General features: G+C 36.6%; 2 protein-coding genes across 2 annotated transcripts; one reads left to right on the top strand and one right to left on the bottom strand.

The window, feature by feature from the left end:
- Positions 1-2,191: 2,191 nt before the first annotated feature.
- LOC137715348 (glycerophosphocholine acyltransferase 1-like) lies at positions 2,192-5,285 on the top strand. The gene is made up of 8 exons (XM_068454643.1): positions 2,192-2,369; positions 2,480-2,599; positions 2,758-2,815; positions 2,915-3,015; positions 3,635-3,730; positions 3,818-3,911; positions 4,420-4,657; positions 4,744-5,285. The coding sequence occupies exons 1-8, from the start codon at positions 2,283-2,285 to the stop codon at positions 5,105-5,107; spliced, it is 1,158 nt and encodes a 385-aa protein (XP_068310744.1). The 5' UTR covers positions 2,192-2,282; the 3' UTR covers positions 5,108-5,285.
- A 745-nt stretch (positions 5,286-6,030) lies between these two features.
- LOC137715339 (myosin-17-like) lies at positions 6,031-18,947 on the bottom strand. Its single transcript, XM_068454632.1, has 39 exons — positions 18,632-18,947; positions 16,972-17,100; positions 16,634-16,777; positions 16,385-16,530; positions 16,135-16,291; positions 15,946-16,004; positions 15,395-15,554; positions 15,125-15,274; positions 14,915-15,051; positions 14,676-14,822; positions 14,413-14,514; positions 14,283-14,340; positions 14,085-14,186; positions 13,873-13,910; positions 13,525-13,651; positions 13,270-13,440; positions 12,737-12,868; positions 12,505-12,614; positions 12,333-12,393; positions 11,716-11,893; positions 11,387-11,592; positions 11,131-11,250; positions 10,947-11,045; positions 10,617-10,838; positions 10,003-10,142; positions 9,323-9,440; positions 9,182-9,232; positions 8,996-9,076; positions 8,738-8,908; positions 8,457-8,612; positions 8,141-8,347; positions 7,795-7,932; positions 7,631-7,701; positions 7,421-7,520; positions 7,256-7,312; positions 7,110-7,166; positions 6,929-7,009; positions 6,728-6,810; positions 6,031-6,624 (listed from the first exon to the last, which is right to left on the bottom strand). The coding sequence occupies exons 1-39, from the start codon at positions 18,632-18,634 to the stop codon at positions 6,501-6,503; spliced, it is 4,593 nt and encodes a 1,530-aa protein (XP_068310733.1). The 5' UTR covers positions 18,635-18,947; the 3' UTR covers positions 6,031-6,500.
- Positions 18,948-19,370: the final 423 nt, after the last annotated feature.

The raw sequence follows: 19,370 nt of genomic DNA, 5'->3' as shown, positions 1-19,370 counted from the left end.
GAGTTTAATTAAAAGTCTTTTCACCACAAGGGTCACATTAAAAATGTCATGCCACCACAAGGACTACGAAAAAAAATTTGACCTTTATTTTTTTTTGAATAACGTATATTTGTTGTATAAAATTTTATTTATTTCTGATTCGAATACTTTTTTGTAAAAATTATACAGGAAATATACTTTGTTTGCAAGAATTAAGATAGCATTCCTCCCATAGAAAGTCGCAAGGATTAGCCTTATTAGATATCTAATCATTCAGCTATCATGAGAAGTACACACCAAAAGCTAAGAAAAACAACGAAGAGACGTTTACCAAAAAAAAACAACAAAGAGACCACCCAATTCAAATTTTTAAAATGACGCTCCACCCTGTGAGATCTATCCGTTTATCTTATTATGCCAATTATTGCCCATTTTTCTTATTTTTCAATACCCAAGTGCCATAAGCGTATGTTGGATCATTGAAAACTTTTTAACTTGTTATTGGTGACAGTTAAAAGGGGATACGATAGCAACTCGAAATGTTATTTTCACTATTTATTTGTAGCATTATTTATACCATCACTCGAATAAAGATGGAACACATATATATTGTTGGGCTCTACCTCACTAATTTTAAGTCGACGATCTTTGATCATATAAATTCTACATGATACTGACTATTGAGGGAATAAGTTTGTGAAGGGCAACGATGGAGAGGAAATAAGAAAGTTTTCTATCATCATTCCTCAAAACCTTCAAAGTTGTATGATAAACATAAAAAAACAATCGCTCACACGTACATGAATAATTATCAACCGTCTATACATAATGAAATTATAAAATAAATCAACGCCTGACATTCATCCACACTCACCATCACTCCACCATAGATTAACTCATAACTCGTGTACCGTTTTTTTTCTTTGGGTGTTAAAATTTAGGGAAAATGATCCTGGCCGGATCCTTTTCCTAGTGATCTCGTGATAATGACCGTTTATCGTACATTGTGTGGTCAGAAATCATTTTAAAATTTAAATTTTGAAATTAAATATAAATAGTATCTAACGAAAATTGATCGCACAATGTATGATGAATGGTCATGATCACGAGATCCCTAGGATCCCTAAGAAAAGAATTATCATTTTCCAAACTTTAGAACCATTATTTTGATTGGATAATGTGAGCATTTTTATATTTTTGGGTTTGATGGAAGCCCATGCCTTAATCCTCATCCAGAATAGAAAAATGCTCCTTTAAGAACGAACTCGGCCCACTGGCCCAGGCGCAGGATAACTATTTTCAGTCCCCTGCTTTCCGCGTTGTTTTGCCACGAGTCAAGGTACCATCATCTTACGCCACGTATGCGGATGCTTTTGGCCCTTTCGACCACTAACCTGCACGTGGCAGGACATGAATTCCGCACCATGCATCATTCCTCAAATCGAAATTTCTCGAGAAAACGGGAATTGAGATTCTCACTAGATTTTACACTTCAGAGTCTACATATTGAGCAATTTGGACAATTGAAGAGAAATATATTTAGGCATTTGAGAGAGAAACTGAATGTGAAATGAGCTGAAAAATTAGAAATCAAATTCAAATTAAGCGATCCAATTTATTCTATTTGTTAATTTTTTAAAAACAAATAATATTATCTACATTAATAGAAGAAATAATAAACTTAAAAAACAATATTATCCGCTAACTTTAAAATATCAAATTGAGAGTGAATCTTAATCAAGGAAAAGGACATTTCACCAAATATCCTTATTTTCGCACAATATCTGACTGGCAACTAAAAAAGTTTAAAGGACGTTTCACCAAAGAGCCTTTTAACGAGTTGTCTCATTAGAACTACTTTACATTGTAACTTGTTTAATGACTTTTCTCGCTTTTATTGTTATTTATTTATAAATTAATAATATTACGTAATTTATAAATGTAATTGTTATTAGCATTTTAAAAATCTTATTTGTTATTTTAAATTTTTTATAATTAAAATGAAAAATACACTTATGAAGAATGTAGAATAAAATTTTTTAAGTACTAATAACAGTTCTCGAAAATAGCAATAAAATATCAAAGAAAAAAAAAAGCAAAATTACAATTAGAAACAACCAAGTTTTTTAACATGGAAAAAGGTATGAACTTTTTTTGTTGTGTGGAAGAAGAGAGACCATTCCATTTAAATAAAGGTTCTAACAGATTGTTGTGTTGTTCTTAAGCACCACCTTCCTTCTTTCCCTCCCCTTCTCTCTCCCTCTCTCTCCCTCTCTCTAAAACTCTGTTTCTCAAAAGCAAAAATGTCCAGCGGCGACGACCCTATAGAGGAAACAAATGGGGATTCGTTTCACCAAGCAATGAGGCAACGGTTGAAAGATCGGTCAAAGGTACGACCAAATTCGATTCCTTTTTTGCTTTTTATTGCAGAAATCATAATTTTGATTTGTGGGTTGTGTTTAGTTTTTCTTTGTTGATTTGGGAACGCTTGGTTTTCCAGAAAGTTGCTCAGACCAAAGAGATTTTGTCGAAACAAGCGGTTCAGACCAGAGAGATCCTCTCAAAGCAGGCTGTGAAGATCGCCAAACAAGCTGAGGAGCATGAAAAGTTCATCAACAAGGTAAGGACTTCAATTTTTATGTGGAACCAATTTCATGTGATTGAATTTTGATTCAATAATATGTATTATATTTGCGTCTTTCTGTGAAGTGAATGTATTGGGTTTGTTAATTTTTTTGTTGGGAATTTATGATATAAGTTGGTTCTTTCGTGATTTAGGTGACGCATTTTGTGGGGGTTCTCAGTTTCGGTGGATTTTGCTTCCTCTTAGGAGCAAGTAAGGTTTCCTGATTGATCAAATGGTTGTAATAGTTGCTGTTTTGAGAAAAGCAATTACATTTGATTTTGTTTCTTACATTTTTTTTTCTTTTAACAGGACCGCAAGATACGCGATATGTATATTGCTTGTTCTATTTCATCTTTGTTCCTCTTCGTTGGATATACTATCGGTTCAAGAAATGGCATTACTACCTTTTGGTAAGCTTTGCTATTTCTTGTTGTTTTCTTTAAATGCATCCGTTTATTCAATTAATGTATCTAGACCTCTAGTAGTGAATTAAAGTATTTTAGTAAATTGTTACCGCATGTGGATAAACAGGGTATTCGTCGTATACATTGGACGAGAGTGGTAACCATTCTTGTAAAACAATTAAATCATAGGGGCGGGGGTGGTTTTGCCATCTCGAATACATATTTCGACTTGATAGGGTTTCCAAGATAACAAAGTGTAGTGGCAAAAATGTTGGTTGTGTTCTAAGTTCTTTTGTTCTTCTCTCTGTATTATTGTCTTACCTACATTGACAAAGAAGAATAAATACATCATAAAAAGTTGGAGATAAGAGAGGAAACAACTGTTGGTTTGAAATTAAAAATAGTGGTCTAGTGTTACACTAGTTCCATGTCCTAATAGATGGTAGAAAGAATTTTTATGGTGCTTCTACCCTAATGTGTACAATTGAAAGCTTGGTGGGACCTTTTCAATATTTTGTAGAAAATCGTCATACTCCTATCATCCTTTACTTATGTACATTTTACTTTTCTTTCGATTAATTTTGATGAAAAATGAGGAAGTAATGTACTTGTTTGTATGTTCTAGGACTTTTGCTACTATGCCAACACGATATTTTTGGTTGACCTGCTTCTTTATCCAAGGAACGAAAAGTTTTTCATGGTTTGCTTCTCATTTGCTGAGGTAAGCAAGAACTCCTTAATTGCTTTGCTTTGTGATGAAGTGACTATTCACTTGTACAATTGTTGATTCATTCAAATTTGCAACCAGGGGCCGTTAGCATGGGCATTGATTGTTTGGCGTTGTAGCTTGGTTTTTAGTTCTCTTGACAAACTTGTGAGTGTCCTCATACATCTTTTACCCGGTGAGTCAATTCTTTCCTTACATGTTCTTATGAAGTACCTTTAAAACAATTTTGTAATGATTAAATTATTATCTTTTTTAGTTGGAAAATTAATACCACGGCTTCAAATTGTTACAACTTATTGGTGAAAAATTGCCTAAAACAGTTCTCTTGTGCTATAGCATGTGCATGGAACTGCACATATCTAAGATCAGATAGCTTTTTGTGGTGGTTATATGGTCTCATATAGATTTAAAAATGTAGATCCAACCAGATTAGTTGATCATGCCTTAGTTGTGGCCAAGGTAGTAAATGTATTTAAGGATAGTCTTTAGCACGGAATAGTAGTAAAACTATTTGAATGGTTATGTATGTATTTTAGTTCGGCAGTCAGGACCTGCAAGTCAAACCTCCAAATCATAGTTTAGTACAATATATGTTCGAGCTTCTCCTAAAAGTTTATGTTGCGTACTCTGTAGTGATCAATATTCATAAATGTCATGCCCCTGACACAATAGGTTTATTTCAGGGTTAGTTTTCTTCACTATACGATGGTGGGATCCAGCAACTTTTGCAGCGATGCATCCGGAAGGAACTTCTCGCAGAGCTTCGTGGCCTTACGTAGAAAACAAGTCCTACCTTTGGGTATGGCTCTTTTGGGTGCCCTTGTTTGCTTACACCCTCTGGCAGGCTTTGTATTTTCTCATTGTCAATGTTCTACGTCGACAAAGGCTGTTGAGAGATCCCGAAGTCATGACTTCTTACAGGTTTTTACCACCTCTCTCTCCTCATCATCCCTTGCATTTTGGTTCGTCTCTTTCGTTTTCCCCGATTCTGATGTCATTTTCAACAGGGAGCTCTCAAAGAAGGCACAGAAAGCAAACAATGTATGGTGGCGCTTGAGTGGTTTGCTTGGGGATCAGAATCGCTTGCTTATGTACACTCTACTCCAAGCCGTATTTACTGTGGCAACAATGGCGCTCACGGTCCCTATCTTCTTGTCGTATGAACTGCACATTATCTTCCAAATGCTCAAGGTTTCCGCATCTGTGTGGAACGGAGGTAGTTTCTTGCTGGAGGTAATGCCGAGGCAAGTGATTCTCAAGGAGAAGAAGAAATCGGAAGTGCAGCCAACAGAGACTCGGGGAGATCAACCATCGGATTATGATCAAAGGACGCACAATTCAGTCGAGGCATCCCCAAGTCCTCCGAACTAGTAGGCTATGTAATTTGTAAACTTCTGTCATGAAAAGTTACGCGTGTTTTGTTAATTTTTATGTTCATAGAACTTAGCTTTTATTTGTAGAAGGTTAATATTTGTTTTGCAGACAGATGGGAAATGATTTGTTTGTTTGTGTACAAATTCCGAGCAAGAACCCTAGCTATTTATCTCTACTACTTACCTTCTCAGCTCTTCATTCCTTTCTTTAGTTTTTCTTTTTGGTTCCTCTAATTCTTCGTTTCGTTTAAGCACACTAAATCTACTAATTTATTGGTTTAGTGGCAAATTACCTCCAATGATTACAAGGCATTGAAGATTGAGCTCGATTCTTGGTTTTCCATTTTATTTTCTCACAAATATGTATAACTAATAAGTGTTCTGTTTAAATCTGCAATTGAAGTGGATGCTTAGTCATGGATTTTAGACCTACTCACCAAGGAGATTTGAACTTGGGTGCGAGAGGAAAATAATGATTTTTATTTCCGACTTTCAACTAGTTTCCTGACACAAGGAATAAAAACAAATACAACAACAAAATCTTATCCTACTACATCATTGTATGAATTACTGCACTCAATTTTACGATAAAAACAATGTGGCCGTTAAAACCCATATAATCAAATAGCCTCAGATCCAAATATCAAATCGACGAGGGATGAGTGGTAATTGCTCATTCTAACTCCTCCATTAAAATACTATACTTCAGTCAAATGTTATTCCCCTCCAATTATAATTGAGAGGTCTTTAAATTCGAATTTTGTAAAAAACGAGTCCATAACCAATTTATTCACCACACCCCTTCAATGTCAATATATTGTTGCATAAAAAAAATTACAGAGCTTTTGAGTTCTTTCAAGTCATGTTAAAATAACGAATAATTGAAATGGATTTCGAAGAAAAGACGGCTATCAAACAAAATAAAAGTCCAATACATTTATATTCTGTAATCTTGTTAATATACCGGCTTCCATCTAGCATTACAAGTAATAAAACCGAAACATTACACCACTTAATTACAAATTGCTTCCACAAACAACAAATGATGGCCTACAAATCCACTCAAAAAACGGGCAGACGACCTTAAACCCAACAAACAAGAAGCTACCGGGCGCCGATGCCCGTTTCCAGGCACGTCGTCACATAAATTGTGACACGGCAACCTACGAAAAATACCCTCGTGTTGACAAAACTTGAGGGAAAGAATGAACTGACTCAGCCATCAAAACCAAGATTGATAGCATGAGCAGATAAAACAAGCACTGTACACAAAAGGATGACGATTACAATGAAACTGTATGCACAGGTTTCAGCATATCAATGGACTCGCTATGTGTCTTTCGATATAACCATGAAACCTGATTAGAGTTGAGAGACCATGATCACGAACATCAGTCAGACCGAGGGAGTAAGAAGCCAAACCCAGAGTTTTCACGAATCAACGGTGGAGGTTCAATGTCGGTTATGTCTACTTGTTGCATTGACTTTGAGATGTCGTCCACCGAGAATGGTATGCTGCATAAAAATTCATACAACATAAGCAAAAAGATAAAAAAACTCCAGATGGATAACCAAACACAAAATACCACTGTAATTTAGGGATAACGAATATCAGTACCTTGAGTCGTCATCTAACAGGAAAGAGCTGCTCACAGCATTGTTGGAGTCCTCAGTCATTAGAACTCTCATGCTTGAAATAACCTGCATCGTTGGGGAAGAATTTCAGAATACCAAAAGCGAGGACACAAGTTAAAAGTTACGTACTTTATAAAATACTAGACAGAGTACAGTATTTTGGTGCCATTTGAGGTCAACTTACATCTGACGAAACACTGTGTGTACCGTACTTGTCATCCCAGTACATTGTACTGATCCTGTATAACTGCTGTATGCTAAGCACCTGACGAAGAAACGAGCAATAACATCAGAATGAAGGAAACATGCACGGAAAAGAAAAAGGTCCAACGTAAAAATGAGTGACTCGAAGAAGAGGCACGCACCGGGCACAGTTCTTTTGTTATTTCATTCAAGGTCTTCTTTGGTTTCTGATGTATAACCTGAAATTTTCAGAAAATCAGTCAGCAAATTGTGCAATAGTGAGAATTACCATTTGCTGCAATTTAAAGACCATAGAAACGAATTTTACAAGGAATCCAACAGCCTGCCTAATATGCTTCAGTTCATCCCAAGCTGAGCCTGCGTACTGTTGACAAAGAAGGTTCAATGAAAAGACATGAGAGTGTCAACAAAAAAAGGATAAAAACATGAAAGAATGCATAAAATATAGTTCCAAGCGTTGCATGGTTCTTACTTCCTCGCCTGCCCCGTAGCACCACTGTTCTAATTCCGCCAAACCCGCTTTTACATACTCCCCATTACTGAATGAACAACACTCGCGCCGCAAAAGAAGACTGCAGAGAATGATTAAATTAAATGCCACAAGGCCTTTAAACAAAGTGGTGGGTGGAAAAAGGGGTGGGGGACGAAGGCCACAGAGAGGAAGAGGACTGATAGGATCTACCTATTGAATAGCTGGACATTGATGAATGAAAATATCTGAGTGAACACCTTGCGCACCAAGAAGGGAGGCACCTGCAAATATGCCAAACAATACAAGAATAAAGTACTGTTCACAAGAAAAGTAATTACAAATCTTTACGCTCTATGGGGAACTACAGAACTCACATAATTTGCTTTCATTGTCTTCAAACAACTGTCCAAGCTTTTCACAATGCTTTGCCAATGAGCAATTAAAGCTTGCTGTGCGACAGCATTAGCTTGGGCACGTCCTTTCACTAAACTTGCCCGTGATGTCCTGGGGGCCTGCATGGTACAAAAAAGAGAGAATCAATCAAATTTTTCTGTTGTCCAAGTTGGTATCTACAACGCCAACGCAAATTTTCAATTCACCTATTATTAGCAAATTCAGACACAATTCCTTCTTTTCTTTTCTTTCTTATCTTACATATGGCTATGGATTCTATAAACATCAGAAAACATGCTTTTGTTCACAGAAAAAGTTAACAGCCACCTGGATACAGAATCCAAGTAATGGTGATATCTCCTTCTTCAAATTGTCTCTTATCATTCCATATATCTTCTCAAGGAAGGCAGTAAGCTGCTGCTTAAACAATAATGCAGGATACTTGGCCTCTACTTGCCGTAAGTCATCCAGTCTACCAAGTCCTCGACCAGTAATAAATGAGAGCCCCCCACTTTGAGGAGAAGCCCGTAATCCCTATGAAGACAAGGGTGAAGATGAAGATTGGTAGAAAAACAAGGATAAATACAATATGAAACAACAAACTTCTTAAATTAGAAGATAAGTAAATGTAAATGCTTCGTACCTGAGACATCCTTCCAAAAAGAGATGCTGATGTCGTTCTCCGCCGTTGTGGTGTCAAGCTAGCTGCTCCACTTGCCTTAAGTGTGTGTTGGAGCAACAATAATAAAGTTGAGGTATTGGATAACCAATAAGCTAATACGTCATTATTATCCAGGACCTGCAGTACGTAAAACCACTTGTAACATGTTAAAGAGTATTCAAAACTTGTTCTGATATGTATTAAAGAAGGTACGTCAAAGTTTGGACTAACAGGCTTTGATTTTTAAAACCACCAAGAGTTACCTCTATGGCTGAAGCTATTGTTTGAATTACACGGTCGAAAATTCCAGTCCTTTCCACTTCAAAGGACCTCCAGTGAAGAAGACATTTGTATATGACACAAGCAGCAATTGGTCTTCCCCCGAAAAAACCCAAATCTTGTGATATGCATTTGACCAGCAAGTCCTGGTTCTCCTGAAAACAAGAGGATCACGGTAAACTAATTAGAAATGGAAAAAGAAAAACCAAGGCATCGGGGCATGCCAATAGCCACTTACTTACCAGCTGCTTTTCATTTAGAGATTTCTGTGGTTTTTCCTCTGACTCAGGTTCACGTGCATTTGGTAGGGCAAGAGTCATTTCCTGAAGCATATAGCAAACAGTAAGCAATACAAATAAAACAAATAGTTTCTTATCCCCTAGAGATTTGCAAAATGTTCATTCATAAAAGCAATGACATACACATACCGATGTGACCTTGGATTCTCCATTTAGATGATTCCCATTCTCTGATGTCCTCTGCGAATTTCAAGGAACACTTAACCAGTGAGCTTAAATGACAAAGCAAATAAATGCAGAATGAGTAATGATCCTAAATTCAATAGATACCTGAATAATCACCGTCTTTGATCTTGATGATAGAGATTTTCCAGTCGGTGACATAGTCAATGCTTGTTGACGAAGTACTTGATTTTCCGACTCTGTGTTAGAAAGTTTCTCCTCTAGCCTGATATGGAGAATAAATCAACTCCAATAAATATGACTTCACAGAAAAGCACTGTTATGCCACAGAGAGGGAGAAAGACAAAACAAAGGAGGGCACATTTCAAGACAAGAGAGGCAGAGGGAATAGTGTGTATCAAGATAAAAATTGATTGCAGGTTAAAGAGACTGATTCGTAAATGTAAAATTGAGTGAAGATTGGCATGAGGGTTAAGGAACTGTTCTGCCATCTAAGTTGAGCTCTTTTTACCATAATATTCTTCCAAATTATCTTTGGGACCTCTTTATATGCGTTTGTTCCCAAAAACATTTTCTATCTTTTTCCTTTTAAATCGGGTGAAAAATAAAAAACCTCACAAAAACGTGAGTAGTAATTTTAAAAGAGGCAGAGAGGAAAAATAAATGTAAAAGTGAGTGAAGGGTGGACAACGACCAATGAAATGTACTTGCATTTGAACCTGCTAGGCATGAAGGGAAAAGCTCGAGCAAGCCAGGTGCATGAAGCATAATCATTATTATAACATCCTAGAAACCTGACAATTCCATGATCACAAGTGTTTACAAACCTCTGTACAGATTCCTGAAGCTGATCCATTTTTCTGCATGAATCTTCAAATTGTTTGACCAGCTCTGCATTTCTAGCCTCAGCATCAATAGAAGCTTTCCTTGCCTCTTCCGCTGCCTGTCTTTCTGAGAGCAACAAGGCCTGTAGATTTCAATGCCTCTTTAAGTCAGCACATCACACGAGTTCAAATTTCAGGTCAAGCTTGGTCCTTCGGGTTTTATTTCTAGTTTAAGTTTTAAGGTTTGACCTTTTAACAAAGTATTGCACATGATATAACTAGAACAACTTTTAAGCAAAAGAACATAAGCTTAACAAAACTCAAGTAAAAAATACAGGCCAAATAGATCAGGCTTCAAGTTAACCCAGCCAGCTGGCAGTCCTAAACCTAAAATGCAAAACCAGTTGCATTTTAAATATGGCTGTCTGCATTACAGAGACATGACCTCCACTGAATACAGCAATCATCAGGATCAAGTTTCAACTATTATTTGTCTTGTTTCAGTTGAAAATGCATTTTTGTTATTGCTATGGTTATGCGTTAACTGCTAAATCCCACGGGAGAAGATAATTCATTGACAGATAGATAGCAATTATCATCCAAGTTAGAGTGCCCACCTTCAAACTCTCCACCTCAGCTGATAACGAGTCGATTTTTTCAGTGTCTTGAAGTATAACAGGAGTCTCCTTAATGACAGGAGGTGCTTCTTTAATAGCTTTCTCGAGTTCTTCTCGTTCTCTAATTGCTCTGGCATTTGCCTCTTGTATTTGTATTTGCATTGCATGCAAAGCTTCTTGCAACTTAGCAGTTTCTTGGGCTTTTTCCTCTTCTAAATCAGTCTGCAATTTAACTCATAATACATTAATTTAGGTGCTATTAAATGATTTAGTTTCTCTCACAAACCAACAACACCAACCATACTGGTATTAAACATAAACATATATTACCCTTAATCGCTTCTCAAGTTGTAAGCGCCATGTAAGTTCTTCCACACGCTTTTCTAGTTTGTCTTTAGCTTCTTTTAGGGCCCCCGTTTCTCTTGCAGCCTGAATAGATTTAAACCACAAGTAATTGGTATGATGCTTTACATCTTCCTACAGAAACAAATCATATTAAGGAGTGAATTCAAACCATTTTGAGATTTCTGAGCTCTCTCCGGGCAACCCTACGCCTCCACCCACACTGAGTATATAAAGCAGCTTTCTGGAGACTCCTATAATAAGAATACGCTACGTGGCCACGCAAACGAGTCTGGAAGCAATCAACAAGAATGATCGATCAATATTAATTTCTCTGAAACAAGATGCATGAACAAAAACATAGATGTTTCTAGATTTCCTTATGAAATTTCAAAACAACACAGTAAGAATATGAATGATAGTAGGACCTGGAGAAGAATCGCAGCCTTAGTTTGCTTTCTGAATCTGAATTCATTTCGAGCAGTCATTGCCCTCAACCCTGTCTGTATTGTGATTGCAGACAATCGTACTGTCAAGTAGGATTTCCTGGCAATGTATCGTTGGAAATCTTTCTGTATCTTGACAGCTGCTGCTTGTTGTCGCAGCTGCTCAAATATCTCACGAGCATATGTTCCTGATTATTTTTATAAAAACCAAGAATATAGTTATAATCTGGAATACCAATGGGTTGAAACAACCAATTAATATAATGTGAGCGAGGTCAAAGGATATTATTTAAATGACAATATGATGGTACCTCTCACATATGATTGCAATTGAATGGCAGCTTTGCGTAATGCAAAGAACTCTTTGCGTGCAACATATGTACGAATTTGCCTTTGTATAGTTCTGGCTGCATTTCCAAGTACCTCTGCTCTCCTTGCATCCAACTCAGCCATCTGACCAGCTCTTAGAAAGACCTTTGTCTTGCCTATCTGCCAAGGCGTTGAACAAAATGATTATCAGACAATAGGTACATAACTACATATACAAAATGCTTGGCAAAATATGAAAAATCAAGCGAAATATGCAGACAATAACGGCATACGTATAGAAAGTTCAAACAGGTTACACAAGCATCATCTAGATGATAGCACTAGGAACTAAGAAAAAGTGAACGCATTGCACAAAGCTATTAGCCTACTAGGGACAGCTGATGGGAATGGATAGTCAGGTTTCCCTGTCAACTCCTTTTAGGACAGGGATGTCAAGCCCACAACCTGGGTTGATGCAGTAATGACCTCATTTCAAGCTGGCATTGTTCAACGATAAGCTTGGGCACAAAATATAGGGTGTATAAGGGTCGTACTACCCAAGTCTGCTTAACTGACATAGCTAAGTAACATCATCATTGAAGATAAAAACTTGAATCACCTGATAACCAGTCAATCCCAGTTTATCCAGGATCATTTGACATGCAACCTTGTCCTCGCAGCTGTTCAGGCAAAAGTAAAAACAATTCAACAACATTTCTGATGAAAATGAAAGCTATAAATAAATAAAAATATATATCCATCTTTCACCTGGCGTAAAAATGTGTACTTACTTTCCTTCCAAAACTTCAGGAGCAAGAACACCAAAGCGGAGAAGAAACTCATAAAATGTACGTCGGGTAGGATATCCAGCGCAGCTGATCCTAATTGCCTCAAGAACACCCTGAAGCAAATAATAATTACTGGTATAAGCCACCCAGAAACACAGGAATTCCGATGATAATTTTTGCAGGTTATGCAGTAGAATTTAAGCACAAGAGGAATTTATAGGCAGCTCATACTCACACCACAGCGTAATTGTTGTATGATGTTAAAGTTCTCAAAAATGGCAGGCTTGAGGACACTGTTCGGCTTCACACATCTGATATAGTGAGGTTCTGTTGAATTCAAGGTCTCCATCAAAGATTGTAGTTGTAACTGCATTTTCAAGAAGATAATCTCAGTTGTTGCTCCATAATAAAAAGTTTTCAATAGTCTAACATGTTAAGAGACTTAGCCGAACATTAAATTTAATCTAAATGTGTTCTGTACAGACAATTCCATACATGGTGTCTTGCAACAGACTCAGTGCTCCATAAAGTGACTTAGAAAGTACATAGTGCTCAATAAATCAAACTTTTGGGTGTTATCTGAGACAATTTTGCAATGTGAAGGATAAGAATTCACTCCTGGTTTAGACTTATGGTGTTCCTCCCACTCCCTACCATAAATTTAAATCTAAAATGTCGTTACTAATTTGATAAAAATAAATAAATAAATAATAAAATAAACTATAATCCACACATAAGACGCTGTAGAGTACTAGATCCAAATAATACCTTGAAGCGTGATCCAATGGATGAAAACTTAGATGACTTGGATGATTCCTCTGGAAGTGGAGGAAATAGCCCTGCCACAAAAGAGCATTTGGAGGCTGCCAACAGATCCTGGTGCTCTGCAACCACATAATCTTTGTTTTTATCAAGGAACTGATCAGCCAGGTAAGTTACCTGAAAATGGTTGATGAACGTTTAGCAAAAATAACAATAATATATAGAGGTACTGGACATGCATAATGGCCCAAACATGTATACCTCCCCTGCATAGTGAGATATGGTAAAGCTAGTACGAGAAAGCTTCGGTTTGATAAAGCGCTTGTTTTTTGTAAATGTCTGGTATAACTTCTGAGCGAATGTTTCATGTGTGGATTTAGGAAACATACTGCAAAGCCACAAACAAACATGAGTCCAACCAAAAGAGAGAATTTAAACAATTCAGACTAGAGCGAGTTAACTAGAGCGCTTGAGTACAATTGTTCATAAAAATGAAAATTATAGGATAAAAAAACAAAAACCTAGAGCGAGTTAACTTCTAATGAAAATAAGAATTCAGAATCTATCAACTTTATCAAAATTTTGCAGGAGTAAAGATTATCTACATACCAGGCTTCATCTAAAAGTGCAATTATCCCTCCAGGTTTCTGGAAAGAGAAAAGAAAAAATAAAAGATTAATCAAAAACTCAAGTGAAATGGAATGTAAAAACCAGACTTCTATTATTCTTTCAGTTGAAGGACTTCCACATAATGAGTTTGTAATCATGTAAGTAGCCATTCCGGATAATAAACAAGAACACAGCAAGTAACAATCTGTCACCTTTTCAATCAGATCCAATACATCTTGGTTATCAACAAACTCAATGTAGCTCCAATTGATTTCTTGTTTTGTATATTCTTCCTGTTCCATCTTAAAGACATGCTGCAACATGCAATTACATAAAAGATTTTGATTAAGACTGAACCAAACTATTATCATTAAGATTAGGAAGTGAGAACTATGCCAAAAGTTTCCAACCTGATTGAAATGTTGTTGCAACTTCTCATTTGTGAAATTGATACAGAACTGCTCAAAACTATTGAAAAGGAAACTTATCAGCTGCAAGACCAGATCTTACATTGTAAACAATTTTTGAAGTTAAGTTTACCTATTGAACTTAAAGCTCTCAAACCCATAAATATCAAGAACGCCAATCAATGCCTTTGAGTTTGGATCTTGACCAATTGAGAAGTTAATTTTCTCCACAAGCCTGTTACATTAGAGCAAATTTAACGTAAGAACCAAACACAGTGGTTAGAATACATGCGTTTGATACTATATGACAACAAATGTTCACAGCTGAACATGAATGGAGTCAATGGACACAACAAACACGTACAAATAGAAAACACTGTAAGGAAGTTGCATTACCAGTCAAACAAACGTGAATAAACAGTTTTGGCTAAAGCATCTCTGCTAGCCAATGCAGAAACAGGGTCAAGAGTCCTTGTGATGATTTCTTCCGGTGTTACCATTACACGCTTAATGAGAGCATCTTCCAAACTCTTAGGATCACACCTACAATAATAATTGATGTGTCACAGTGTAATAAAAAAACTATAATATGAGATTCAAAATGCATCGATGCAGAAATGATAAAAGGAGCATACTTAAGCAACTCAGCTGTCGTATTCAGATGGAATCTAGACTTCTCATCCTTAATGACAGAAGAGTCAATTTCCTCTCCTTTTGCAAATTCAACATTGCCAAGATGCAGAATTGCAGCTACTACCATAAAGATTGCGTCCTGGAAAAGAAGATTATTATCGAACTGAATGTAACATCACACAATCTATCTTAGCACATATGAGAACACCGACCTGCTCTTCCTCACTCATCCCAACTATATCCATAGCCCTTCGGGTTGCAAGATATTCTTCACCGTCATCTATTCCATCCAGCTCATAACAACTGGATTGATTCAAGTAATGGAATTGTTTGGGGTCTCCCAACTTAAATTTATCTCTCTCCTGAAAGTATTTTAAGAAGCAACAATAAATTGCAACTAACCATCACACGTATAGCACATCAAAACACGTGACGATTGGTGAGGTGTGTGCAAACATTCAATGTCAAGTACATTTAAATACCTCAGGTGGTGAAGCACAAAGAAGGTAAAAGCAATGATAGTTTCTTTCAGGATCTGAGATTTGGCAAACTCGAGACCTTTCAAGCAAATAAGTCCTTATAGCTGCCCCTGAGATCCTCCCATTCTTGTCAAATTGAATCTCCACGAATTTACCAAACCGACTGCAATGTGCAAACAGAATAGACATTGAGAGAGTAAAATGTGAAAAGGGAAAGATGTACACGAAACTTCCTTGGCATCAGATGTTGTATAATTTATGTACCAAAATGATGCAGGCTTGAGTGGCTGACCAACACAGATTTTACCGAAACAGAATAAAGCATCCAGTCAGAATTTTTTTATCGTCTCAAGACAATCTCTCTTCCATTAGCAATAAAATACAGTACTGCTAGATATATATTATACTAATATCTTGCATTTCTTCTTGGACATTTTCCATCATTCATTTGACAGTTCAAATGGAAGATGTGGGAACCTAATTTACACTACAATCCATCTGGCCTTGGTGAAACCATGATTCGACTTTTCAAGCTCGGGAATGAAAATACTCACCTGGAGTTGTTGTTTCTGACAGTTTTAGCATTTCCAAATGCTTCAAGAACTGGGTTGGACTGTTAATAATCAACCAGAAAATTAATTCAGGTAACAATATTCCTCCCATTTGAACATATAAACAATAGTAAATTTTCAAAAGAATATAGAGGAACCACAATCTGAAGACAGAACACAGTTTCATCATACTTCTAGAACTTGCTGTTCAACTGTCCGCCCTTCTACACCAGATCGACCTCCAAGGTATGCAAGATATCGCATAAGCATCTTTGTCGTCTCTGTTTTACCAGCACCACTCTCTCCACTAACCAGAATTGAATTGCTTTTTCCCTCGTTGATCATTGCTCTGTCATATAAAATACTCATAAAAACATGACGGGAAGAAATGTGGGGGAACTGAGAACATAATATTACGCCTGACACCATTTATTTAAGTTACCTGTATGCAACATCTGCAATTGCAAAAACATGAGGGCTTAACTCCCCAAATTGGGCTCCTTTATATTGTTCCATCATATGTATGTCATACAAATGTGGTAACCTTTGAAACGGATTTACTGCAATCAAAATATTTCCAGTGTATGTCTGGAAAGATTTACAAGGACAATACAATACGACCGTTAAAAACTTTTCATTTCAACTTAAAAGTTCCTTGAGCACTACGAACATAGAAATCTTTGTATCTTACATATATTTCATTGAGTTCATATCTGGCTGCCAAATTATTCAGAACTCCTGGTTCATGCAAATATGAGAGCTTTGTCATGTCATCTACACCTCCAGGAGGAGCTTCAGTATCCTCAGGAAAGACTTTTGAGATATTTGAAACAACCTGCGACCAGATTCTCAGTTAGTGAACATTATAATACCTGGCATAAAGTATATCATGATTAGTTATACATCAAATTTCCACATTCAAATTTGATCATCTAAAAAACCAATTTCATTTGAAAAGAGAAGTTTCCAGTGTAACAAAAACATATTTCTCATAACAACATACGAGTAAATACATTAAGTATGGCTCACCGTTTTCCCATTTTTGGTACGTATGTGAACTTCTTCACCATTAATTCGGAAAACTTCTCCACCAATCCATGCTTCCTTTGGGTCTTCAACCCAGACATGAGAACCTACAATAATGTTAACTGGTGGAGCCTGCAAACACAACCACATTAGACAAGGAAAGATAAAATGAATACAAGAAATAATTACTGGCACACAACCTACAGATTTCCAAAACACAAGAAACTATTGTTCACAAACAGCATATCGATGAAAATGAAACATTAGTCAAGAAAACTATTTTCTCGCTCAAATTTAAGATTTTATAAAATGAAAGAAGTGTTTTAGTAACTACTCTCTATCACAATGGAATAAGGTAATAGGAATTCAATCCAAGAGTAGACCTTATACAAGTGAGTTTATCATTTATAGGTAGTTCGACTATAAATAACACCAACTATACAAAGTATTTCATCAACAATTGTTGAAATGCACCTTGAAAATTCAGCTCTAAAGCTGAATCAAAAAACACAATGGCTATAAAATTCTTTAGAAGACAAATTGTGAGTCAAAATTCATACTAATATCATATACTGGTGGCCGGCAAAATCCATAAAGAAATGTAACAGAGCCTGGACATAAATCCACAGCATGGTTGCGCTCATTGCATACCAGGATTATGAAGCACTTAAACAAAATTAAACAGTAAATCAAGAATAAAAAAATTGTTCACTGATTTCAAACCCACAGAAGACCATGACATAAAAGGAAACTAAAACAAGAAATACAACTATAAACCAGTAGACGACAGTTTACAATTACAGCAACATTGCTACAGATACCCTTCTAACATCTTCAACCTCCATTTCAATATTTGACTTAGTGTTGACTATGAAGCCACATCCAGAGTTGGTACAACTAACCACACTACTTCCGAAAGCTCCATTTCTGATATATATTGAGAGGCCATGAACAACTATTATGCATGAAAGTTGCCATGTCAATGAAGATCCTTTTAGTGCAAAATCCTTCTAGTATGACGGAGGCCAACCAAGTCCTTAGTAATTGACTGAAATGGACCACTATCCTCTCATTAATTTCAGAAACTACCTTGCCACATCATTCTGTATGGAATTAGATCCTTTTATATATGGTAAGTAAATTATTCCCTACCCAATATCTACTTCACATATCACGCGATTACGCATATGACTAAACTCAGTAGAATCTATCAAGTAAAATTGGATTGTTTGAACCACAATGCCTCTACTAGACAATCTTAACGCCATTAGCATCTAAATCCCAACAATAATCCGTTTCATCTCTTTTACTCGTTCCTCTTGTAGCAGCCATAGCTACCGATGCATATCGATGGAATTTGAATTTCGCAAACCCTTCTCGCATCACAACCAATAAAAGTTGACAAACAAAAAATTAATCATCTTTTGTGCCTGATTGTTGCAAATTTATTGTCTTTGCAATTCCTACATGACTTGAGCTACAAAACTAAAAACTATCCAATCAATCCGGAGCCTCGGCTAATCGAACTTCAGCTAATTAAGCTAACCAACAATTTCGCTAACCAAAAAACTAAATCAAAATTAAACTTGCATAATCAGACTTCAACTAAGCTAATCATATAAATCAAACTAATAAACCATTTCACATATTTCTTTCAAGTTACCATATCGATTTCACCGAACGATCTCCTCCGCTATGACATCCGACACGGAACCGAGCCAAACACCAACTGACTCGGCGAGTCAGATCGGAGCGAACCGGACCGCAAGCTTTGGACTTTCAGCCGCAATTCAGATAAACAAATTTGAATTGGCGCTGGAGAAGACGATAATGGGAAGCGAACAAAGCGGAAGAGAAAAATTTCGGCCCCTTTTTCGAACCTTTTTTTTCGATTTTGTTTTGTTTCTCTCTCTAGAAACTGAGGTATGGAAGATTGTATACGAAAAAGATTTGAAAGCTACTGTCTATGTCTCTCTCTTAGTTTTTGAGTCCTCTCTCTCCCTATACAAGTTTTTGAAGTTGTGTGCTCTGTTGTTGCTTGCTGCTGTGCGTTTCGGACAGTTGAGATTATTTTTCTTTTATTTTTCTTTTATTTTTACTGGTCTCGCAGCTGGGGTCCTAGGGAGAGAAAGTAGAGAGAGAAGGGAAGAAATGCTTCGTGAGCTCCACAAGCATTGGCTTTCGGCCCTACAACCGACAGATTAGAGCTATATTTTAGCGCAAAACAAATGAAAATCTATGTTTTGGGGTAGACATTTCTTGTTAATTACGGAAAAAAAAACCCTTCTTCATTTTAGATTTATTTTTTTCTTCCGACTCTGGTTAAACACTCATGTGCAGGCTCCAAAAGTATGTTAACGAACTGTTATTTGCATTGATTGTAACGTATATCGTTTAGACCA

This window comes from Pyrus communis, chromosome 1 (genome assembly GCF_963583255.1).
Source record: "Pyrus communis chromosome 1, drPyrComm1.1, whole genome shotgun sequence".
Lineage (NCBI taxonomy): Eukaryota > Viridiplantae > Streptophyta > Magnoliopsida > Rosales > Rosaceae > Pyrus > Pyrus communis.
Note: the sequence above shows the minus strand (reverse complement) of the source record. Positions and strands in the feature narration are given on the sequence as shown.